Genomic DNA, 10,992 nt, shown 5'->3' with positions numbered 1-10,992 from the left:
ATTGGAAAAGTGACAATTGGATAATGAACAATGGGTATGGAAAGTATTTCTGGCCTTATGGCTCAAAAAGAATGGAAACAACAACAACAAAAACACATAAATGACAAGTTTGGACACAGATTATAGGTTTCCATTCGGAGATATTGAAGAGGAAGACTTTGATTATGAAAAGGACTGTCAAGGTGGTTATTTTGCCACACACGCTGAGAAAACGAACTTCAAAACGTTTAACTATGCAGAGCACAACATGAATGACCCTGAAAGTAGCATTGACCCAGATACCCACTTCTACAATAACACCAATAATACTTGTGAGTACTATACAGATGACCAATTCAATGTGAATATTAAAATGGCAAATGCATTGTCGGTCATACATTTCAATAGTAGAAGCCTGTATAAAAAAATTTCTAAAATTACAGAATGTTTAAGTAAGTTAAAAAAGTTTAATATAATTGCAATATCAGAAACATGGCTCGATAATGAGAAAGTTAGTGAAATGGGACTGGAAGGATACGAATTATTTACAATGAACAGGGTGAATAAAAAAGGAGGTGGTGTTGCTTTATATGTAGATAAAGTTTTGAAATGTAGTCTGATTGAATGCATGTCAAGCACCATAGATAACATATTGGAATGTGTCTGTCACAGTTCGGCTGTGTGGCAGGCAGGAGAAGGACCCAAACGCAAACTCACAGAGTCAAAAGTTAAACTCAAAAAACACAGCTTTATTGCTGGCGTGGAGTGGGACACGAAAAACAATACAAAATAAACTAAACTGGGAAAAACTAAAGCACAAGGAGCCACAGGGAAAAATCACACAGCTATGATGGAGGACGCAACACTGACAAAGAGAAACATGGGGCTTAAATACACTGAGGGATAACGAGGGGGAATGAGCCACAGGAGGAGAGCACAGCTGAGAGTAATTAAGCAGGACGAGGCAAGGGAAGCAAAACTAGAAACATTAACATAGAACAGACTGAAAGTAAAACAGGAAACACACTGACGGAACTCAAGACATGTGGACTTAACAGACTGGGGGAGACAGAACATAGGGATCTGAAACATGGAACAGAAAGGCACAGTAGATCAACATGAACATAACAACGCCACAGGGGAAGAGTAAAACTGAACACGATGAACACAGAAACACCAGACCTCTTCACAATAAAACAGGAAACATAATGAGACGTAGACATGACAACCCAAACTTCACAATGTAAGACACAGACATGAAACACATGAAAAGCAGGGGAGATTTACCATAGTTGGAAACACGAGGGGGAAATAATAAGAACTAGAAACACTTAAGCATGATAACAAATGAACTTAGGAACCTGAAGGGCTTACATAAACTAAAACATCAAAATGAACTAAAACTCAAAACACTGGGTCATAAGACCCAGGATCGTGACAGTGTCACTATTGAAATTCATGTTGAAAAAGCTAACAATATAATTATAAGTTGCATCTATAGGACACCAGGTTCATGCCTTGAGATATTCAATGAAAAACTTGCTGCTATGTTTAGCAACCTAAATGATAAAAAAGTGCAAATAATTTGTGGTGATTTTAATATAGATTTGCTAAACCCAAATGGACATCAGAAAACAACAGATTTCATAAATACAATGTATAGTAACTCCCTTTTCCCTGTAATTATAAAACCAAGTAGAATAACAATTGATACAGCTACATTGATAGATAATATATTCACAAATAAAATTGACCATGAAATAGTAGGTGGACTTCTTATAACTGATATAAGCGATCATCTTCCTGTTTTTGCAATTTTTCAAAATTATTTTGGGATTAAAACTAAACAAAAGAATCAAATATTTGATATGATACGACATAGAACAACAAGAGCCATTGCTGCCCTCCAGGTGGACTTAAAGGAACACAATTGGAATGAGGTTTTTGCAAATGAAGATTCAAATAGTGCATATGATGCATTCTTATCAACTGTAATTTCACTATATGAAAAACATTGTCCTTTAATGAAAATCACTAGAAAGCATCACAGATCAAATAAGCCATGGATCACAAAGGGGATAGAAGATGCATGTAAAAAGAAAAATAATCTATATAAGAGATTCATAAAACAGAGGACAAAAGATGCTGAAATAAAGTACAAGTTATATAAAAATAGATTAGTAAATATTATAAGAACAAGTAAGAAAGAATATTACCACAAATTATTGGAGCAAAGTAGAAGTAACACACAAGAAACATGGAGGATATTAAACAGTCTAATCAAAAAGGGCTCAAAAAATAAGAATTATCCAGATTATTTTAAAAAAGATAAAGATATTGTGTTTGATAAAACTAAAGACATTGCAAATGAATTTAATGATTTCTTTGTAAATGTTGGCTTTAATTTAGCAAAAGAAATTCCAGAGTCAAGAAATAATAACGACCTAAATAAACATATTACTCAGAATGTGTCCTCCATGTTTATTGGTGCTGTAACTCATAGAGAAATAATTAACATTGTGAAGACATTTAAAAATAAAAAGTCCACTGACTGTTTTGGTATTGACATGATATTAGTTAAAAGTATTATAGAATATATAGTGCAACCTTTCGCATACATTTGTAATCTGTCCTTTCAAACTGGTGTGTTTCCCTCACAAATGAAAATAGCAAAAGTTATTCCAATCCATAAAAACGGAGAGAGATGTCAGTTTACCAATTATAGGCCAATATCACTACTCCCACAGTTCTCAAAAATTTTAGAAAAGTTATTTGTTAATAGACTTGATAAATATATTGAGAAGCATAATCTCCTAAGTGATAACCAATATGGCTTTAGAGTAAAAAAGTCCACTTCAATGGCAGTGATGGAACTTGTTGAAGGGATATCTAATGCAATAGATAATAAGGAATATACTGTTGGTGTTTTTATAGACTTAAAAAAGGCGTTTGATACAATTGATCATTCTATATTAATAAATAAACTAGAGAGATATGGCATAAGAGGGATAGCATACAAGTGGATGAAAAGTTACCTGGATGAAAGATATCAATATGTCGAATTCAATAATGTAAAATCTAAGCAGTTGAAGGTAACTTGTGGTGTTCCTCAGGGCTCTGTGCTGGGCCCTAAATTATTTATATTATATATAAATGACATATGTAGTGTTTCCAAACTGTTAAAATGTGTATTGTTTGCTGATGATACGACTCTGTACTGCTCAGGTAAAAACTTAGAACAGCTTCTGACTACAGCGGAAAAGGAGTTAAATATATTAAAAAACTGGTTTGATGTAAATAAGTTATCATTAAATATAAAGAAAACAAAATTGATTCTTTTTGGCACTAGACAAGTGAAAAATGTATCTAAAATAAGGGTTAATGGAATTGAAATTGAAAGAGTGTACGAAAATAAATTTCTTGGAGTGATAATTGATGATAAGCTGAGTTGGAAGTCTCATATAAACCACGTGAAAACAAAAATGTCAAAAACCATTGCTATTCTCTATAAAACAAAGCATGTCCTGAACAAAAAATCATTATACACACTTTATTGTTCTCTGTTGCTTCCATATATGACTTACTGTCTGGAGATATGGGGTAATGCATATAAAACGAACACTCTTCATATTTTCAAGTTACAAAAAAGAGCTATAAGAATTATAAACCAATCAAACTATATAGAACCAACTAACATTTTGTTTATTAATCTGAATACCCTGAAATTTTATGATTTAGTTGAATATAAAATGGCACAGATAATGTATAAAGCACAAAATAACTTGCTTTGCCCCAGTACTCAGAAGCTGTTCAAAGTCAGAGAGAGTCAATATGACTTAAGGGGAACAGATTTCTTTAAGAAAAACAAGATGAGGACAAATATAAAGCAGAGATGTGTTTCTGTTAGAGGAGTTAACCTGTGGAATAGTTATGACAGTGATTTGATTTGATTTGATTTGATTTTATTGATTAGCATTCAAATTCAAATCTCAGTGAAAACAATGAGAAAAAAAAAAAAAAACAGTGAAAACAGAACAAAAATCTACCATAAAGAGAGAAAGCATGAGACAAGGCTAATCAAAAGGTATTGGCTGAAGCATTTGCTTATTACGCCAACCCTTTTCACAAAATATCTTTTTGTATGCAGCTCCTGTACACAGGGCTTGAAGAAAATAATAAAACAAAGCAAAAACCAAACAAAACAAACAAACAAACAAACAAAACAAAGAAAAAAAAACTTTCCACCTTAGATAAGTAACTACATCAAAGTAAAGAATCAAGAGGTTGTTGTTTTTTTTCTCCTTTTTGTTCTTTTCATTCTTGATATATATATTTTTCTAATACTCTATTTTTAAACATGTTTTTAAACAAGGAAAATGAACTACACCTTTTTAAATCACTGTCATAACTATTCCACAGGTTAACTCCTCTAACAGAAACACATCTCTGCTTTATATTTGTCCTCATCTTGTTTTTCTTAAAGAAATCTGTTCCCCTTAAGTCATATTGACTCTCTCTGACTTTGAACAGCTTCTGAGTACTGGGGCAAAGCAAGTTATTTTGTGCTTTATACATTATCTGTGCCATTTTATATTCAACTAAATCATAAAATTTCAGGGTATTCAGATTAATAAACAAAATGTTAGTTGGTTCTATATAGTTTGATTGGTTTATAATTCTTATAGCTCTTTTTTGTAAAAAGGTGTAGTTCATTTTCCTTGTTTAAAAACATGTTTAAAAATAGAGTATTAGAAATATATATATATCAAGAATGAAAAGAACAAAAAGGAGAAAAAAAACAACAACCTCTTGATTCTTTACTTTGATGTAGTTACTTATCTAAGGTGGAAAGTTTTTTTTTTCTTTGTTTTGTTTGTTTGTTTGTTTGTTTGTTTGTTTGTTTGTTTTGTTTGGTTTTTGCTTTGTTTTATTATTTTCTTCAAGCCCTGTGTACAGGAGCTGCATACAAAAAGATATTTTGTGAAAAGGGTTGGCGTAATAAGCAAATGCTTCAGCCAATACCTTTTGATTAGCCTTGTCTCATGCTTTCTTTCTTTATGGTAGATTTTTGTTCTGTTTTCACTGTTTTTTTTTTTTTTTCTCACTGTTTTCACTGAGATTTGAATTTGAATGCTAATCAATAAAATCAAATCAAATCAAAGATAGATAGATAGATAGATAGATAGATAGATAGATATGGGCAGCACGGTGGCACGGTGGTTAGCACTGTTGCCGCACAGCAAGAAGGTCCTGAGTTCAATTCCACCATCAGGCCGGGGTCTTTCTGTGTGGAGTTTGCATGTTCTCCCCGTGTTTGCGTGGGTTCCCTCCGGGTACTCCGGCTTCCTCCCACCGTCCAAAGACATGCAGCTTGTGGGGATAGGTTAATTGATTAATCCAAATTGTCACTAGGTGTGAATGTTCGAATGAATGTGAGTGCAAATGGTTGTCTGTCCCTGTGTGTTAGCCCTGCGACAGACTGGCGACCTGTCCAGGGTGTACCCCGCCTCTTGCCCTATGACAGCTGGGATAGGCTCCAGCGCCCCCCGCGACCCTGAAAAGGATAAGCGGAAGCGAATGGATGGATAGATATATATATATATATATATATATATATAGATATATATATATAGTGTACTGGAGAAGTGTAGTCGGATGGTAACAAAGAGAGGGAAGTTAGTCAGAACTGAGGGGATTGAACTACCAGAAGGCAACATTGCAGACATAGAGGACAGGTAGAAGTACTTGGGGATCCCGCAGGTGAATGGGAACCATGAAGAGGCCGCTAGAAAAGTTGCAACCACCAAGTACCTGCAGAGGGTCAGGCAAGTCCTCAGGAGTCAGCTGAATGGTAACAACAAGATCTGGGCCATCAACACGTACGCCCTGCCCGTGATCAGGTACCCTGCTGGGGTAATAGGCTGGCCAAAGGAGGAGATAGAAGCCACTGACATAAAGACAAGAAAGCTCCTTACCATGCATGGAGGGTTTCACCCCAAGTCCAGCACCCTGAGGCTGTACGCTAAGCGCATGGAAGGGGGCCGGGGACTGGTGAGTGTCAGCACCACAGTCCAGGATGAGACAACGAACATCCAAGAATACATTGGGAAGATGGCCCCAACTGACCGAGTGCTCAGTGAATACCTCAGGCAGCAGAAACCCAAGAAAGAGGAGGGAGACGAGGAACCATCATGGAAGGACAGGCCCCTTCACGGTATGTACCACCGGCAGATAGAGGAGGTGACTGATATCCAGAAATCCTACCAGTGGCTGGACAAAGCTGGGCTGAAAGACAGCACAGAGGCACTAATCATGGCAGCACAAGAACAAGCTCTGAGCACAAGATCCATAGAGGCTGGGGTCTATCACACCAGGCAAGACCCCAGGTGCAGGCTGTGTAAAGATGCCCCAGAGACAATCCAGCACATAACAGCAGGGTGCAAGATGCTAGCAGGCAAGGCATACATGGAACGCCATAACCAAGTGGCCGGCATAGTGTACAGGAACATCTGTGCCGAGTATAATCTGGAAGTCCCGAGGTCAAAATGGGAGATGCCCCCAAGGGTGGTGGAGAATGACCGAGCTAAGATCCTGTGGGACTTCCAGATACAGACGGACAAAATGGTGGTGGCTAACCAACCGGACATAGTGGTGGTAGACAAACAGAAGAAGACGGCCGTAGTGATCGATGTAGCGGTTCCGAATGACAGCAATATCAGGAAGAAGGAACACGAGAAGCTGGAGAAATACCAAGGGCTCAGAGAAGAGCTCGAGAGGATGTGGAGGGTGAAGGTAACGGTGGTCCCCGTGGTAATCGGAGCACTAGGTGCGGTGACTCCCAAGCTAGGCGAGTGGCTCCAGCAGATCCCAGGAACAACATCGGAGATCTCTGTCCAGAAGAGCGCAGTCCTGGGAACAGCTAAGATACTGCGCAGGACCCTCAAGCTCCCAGGCCTCTGGTAGAGGACCCGAGCTTGAAGGATAAACCGCCCGCAGGGGCGTGCTGGGTGTAGTAGTATATATATATAAACCATAAAGACTTCTAATGACAGTGTCTCTGTTTCTGGAATATCAGATATTACTCTGACCTGTCCCTGTTCTATGTCCCTGTTAAAATATGTATCGATAGATAGATAGAGAGAGAGAGAGAGATACCACAAAGACTGACATTGACAGTTATTTGCAGCATATGTCATATGTGTGATATGTTGCACATTCTAGTAGGCTTTAAAGTGTTTCTGAGTGTTCAGGACAAGGCTCAAAGTAAAGTACATGCGTGCATGTATTACTCATCCTGTGAGTACATAAATGTATCGTCATAGTCCCTCTGTGTGGATTGGTTTAAGGTTGAGGCTAGGTTAGATTTAGGGCAAGACTGGGGTTAGGCAAATGTTTATTGCCTAACCGCAAATCAGTATACTTCATGATGGATGAAAGAATGTGTGTGTGTGTGTGTGTGTGTGTGGTTGCATGTTTGTGTCAATCAGGTGGTTGGTTGGTCTTTTTGTTTGTATTCTCTCTCTTCCGTAGGGAGCAACTCTCCCTCATCATTAGTAATGAACCAGCTGCGGTGAAAGGCCGAAGCCACAATCTCAGCCCAGAGAGACAGATGAATATTTGATTAGTCCTCTCTTTGCCTTCATGTGTGCACGTGTGTGTGTGTGTATGTGTGTGTGAGAGGAAGTGAGAGAGAAAAAGCCCAGTGAGGTCAGTGTAAAGTCTACATCTTTCCATCCCCCCCGTCTCTCTTCTTTTTCTCACTTTTACCTCTCCCTGCCTTTTTTCACACCATTCCCTTCGTCATCAGCCTACACCTCTCCACTCGCTATACTCTCTTGTACTTTGATTTATTTTTCTCTCTCAACACCTCTCTTCACCCCTCTGACACTTTCTTTTACCATTTCTCTTCCTCTGTTTCTGCTATAGGACTGTGCAGAGACAGAAGTGGACAGGAACAAGTGCTGTACCCTGTGTAACATGTTCTTCACCTCTGCAATTGTGGCACAGTCCCACTACCAGGGCAAAACCCATGCCAAGAGAGTCCGCCTGGTGCTGGGGGAGCCACCCAGTGTACCCACAGCCATAGCCAACCCCACAAACACAGGTATCGCACACAGTCTAGTTGTTATATTGACCTGTGTTAGACTTTTACATAAAGATTAAACTCAGATATTTAACTTAACGTACTAAAGCTGTGCAGCAGTTTGCAAATGGTGTAGTAAGGCACGCTAGTGTGCCTTTGAGCCAAATCCTGGTGTGTTGTGAGACTTTATGACAGCCATAGTTATAGTTATAAATAAAGGGAACTCCAGTCTCATTTTGCAGTTGCTGGATGGTGGGATTTATCCGTGTGTGATACATCAAAGGCCCTGAATGACACCAAGGAAGTTAATAAGGGGAAAAAAACGCATCATTTTCTTGTGTTGAGTAACTACCTCACTGCAGAAGACACACAACTTTTAGAAATGAGAAAGAAAAACTGTCAGCAGACACTATCACAAAAGCTGCATGTCTCTTGGCTACAGAGGTGTCAACACTATTCAAATGCATCACCTGTGAGAAGTTTGCTAATGCTAAGAAAGTGCCAGGCAAGATAAAGAGGCTCTTGGAAACCAAACAACCATTCTGACAGAAACGCAGCCAATTTCAAAAGCTTGCTGGATTTGAACCACACGCAGCAGGGACTTTTGTTGTCTGATAGTTGGAAAGGGGCAAGGCATATGGTAGTGGACAGGCGAGTCTTGCAAAAAAAGAAAATTACATGTCAGAGGTCCAGATGCAGCAAATAGATTGCCAAAAGTGAAATTACTGAGAATAAAATCGAAAAAAAGATGTGCCCAACAACAGAAGCTGTTTTGCGTTGAAATATTGGCTTGCCTCAAAAAGTTTAAAAAACCAGTCACAGTGCTTTGTTTCTGTTACAGCAGTCACAGCAGCAGAAGAAGTCAAGGCAGTGTCCAAATATTCTTTGAGCTTCGGACAGCAAAGTAAAAAGAGCATTAAACTGTTCCTTTAATACCAAAGTGACTAAAGAGACTATTTTCCTTTCATTTTTACTAAGCACACAGCAGTTTTTTAATGCTTGAATGAGTCAGCTTAAACAATCAAATAACAAAATAAAACAGAAAACAACAAAAACATTATGAAAATGAGTGAAAAATCAGCCAATGTTTCACAGAAAAACTTTGAAAGAAATAAGGACTGGCTCAAGGGTTTTGCACAGTAATATAGCAACAATGAGCACATGACAGAAGCATGTTAGCTAGGAGATGTTAGCTAGCTAGCTTGTTAGCTGGTAGCTGGTAGTCTGTTGACTGCTGGAAGGGGCTTTGTCTCTCATCAACAACAGTAAAGAAAGATGGAGGATGAGGCAAAGAGAGCAGAGATCCACCAAAAACAACTTGTGACCAAGAGCAGAGCTGTGTCTGCTGTTTGTTCCTTAGCACTCTTTTTCAAAAACCGCCAGCAAGATGCTTCCCAAATAGCTATTTTCTGAAAGGTTGGCATATTTTGGCAAAAAAAAATCAAAGGAAACTAGACAAGTTGAATAACAAAAGAAGAAGTGTATGAAACCATCTAATGCAGATGAATCATATCTCAAGTCATGTCCATAAGAAACAGGAAAAAAATCAAGCAAAACTCTGACAGAGGAACTGAGAGATGTGTTTGGCACTTCAGTTAAACCATCTAATATTCACTGTCAACAAGCATTTATTAGAAAGGAAAACAAGGATAAAATGCTGTGGTATTAAAGTAGGTAGAACTGGACTGAAAATCAGTGTTAAGTTGTCTTTTGTAGTCATAAATCCAAATTTTAAATGGATTAAAATCATGCTGGAGGCTCTGTCATTGTTTGGTGCTGCATTTCACCAGTGGGGTTGGGGTTCTTGTCAAAACTTGGTGGCATTATTAATATAGAACAAATCTGCCAGGATCTGATCTACTATTACCATCATGAAAATTACAACAATTTTTGAGCTTAGCAATGATCCCAAACCCATCACACAACATTGTTGAAACACTGAGGGATCGTCTTGACAGCAAATAGAATAAAACGCAGCCAAGATCCGAAGAAGATCTTTGGATGTCCTTCAACAATCCTCAAGAACTATTCATGAAGACTACTTAAAGAAATTACAACAAAGCGTGCCTTTAGGCTGTGTTTTAAAATAAAGGTCATCATACCAAATGTTGACTTACAAGCTTGTTAGAATAGTCCAAACTCAGTTTTTGCCTTATTTGCATTTATGTTTGCACATATTTCAATAATACACTGCACCTCTTCCCCATTTTCCTAGGAAAATATAAAGAAGTAAGGGATAGCTCAAGGCTTTTGCACACTGCTGTTGGTTACAAAAACCCTCTTTAAAATATACAATGCTGATATCGATTGATTTGGTAAGAGAAGTGATCCTGATGAGTGCAGAGGTGTTCCAAAAGCCCAGCTCTGTGAGCACAGTGCAAAAACATGTTCTGTCCTGATGGTGTTTTTTGTGGCAACAACTTTAAATGCTGTCAATGGTGAGCTTCACAGGATGCTGTCTCTCCACGTGGGCTCTTATACATGTCTATGTTTCAAAATTTGACAGTTTGAATCATTAATTTTTGGCTTATATTCTTTTTTACATCATATGATTAGAATCAGATGATTAGGGCAGCACGATGGCAAGGTGGTTAGCACTGTTGCCACACAGCAAGAAGGTCCTGAGTTCAATTCCACCATCAGGCCGGGGTCTTTCTGTGTGGAGTTTGCATGTTCTCCCCGTGTTTGCGTGGGTTCTTTCCGGGTACTCTGGCTTCCTCCCACTGTCCAAAGACATGCAACTTGTGGGGATAGGTTAATTGGATTATCCAAATTGCCACTAGGTGTGAAAGTGAGTGCGAATGGTTGTCTGTCTCTGTGTGTTGGCCTGGCGACCTGTCCAGGGTGTCCCCGCCTCTCGCCCTATGACAGCTGGGATAGGCCCCCGCGACCCTGAAAAGGATAAGCGGATGGATGGATGATTAGAACCT

General features: G+C 38.6%; 1 protein-coding gene across 2 annotated transcripts in view; it reads left to right on the top strand.

Annotated features, from left to right (window-relative positions):
- The window catches only part of LOC146695500 (zinc finger matrin-type protein 4), a 76,001-nt gene that overhangs the window by 37,777 nt on the left and 27,232 nt on the right, over nucleotides 1–10,992 (top strand). For both annotated transcript variants that reach the window (XM_085477721.1, XM_085477722.1), the window contains one exon: nucleotides 7,906–8,083. In XM_085477721.1, coding sequence (XP_085333847.1) covers nucleotides 7,906–8,083 — 178 coding nt within the window. The remainder of the gene's footprint in view (nucleotides 1–7,905; nucleotides 8,084–10,992) is intronic.

Source organism: Copadichromis virginalis, linkage group LG13 (assembly GCF_057382275.1).
Source record: "Copadichromis virginalis isolate Kocher_CV1m ecotype Utaka linkage group LG13, C_Virginalis_male_GT1.1, whole genome shotgun sequence".
In the NCBI taxonomy this organism is placed as follows: Eukaryota; Metazoa; Chordata; class Actinopteri; order Cichliformes; family Cichlidae; genus Copadichromis; species Copadichromis virginalis.
This window is presented reverse-complemented; position numbering and strand designations above follow the sequence as displayed.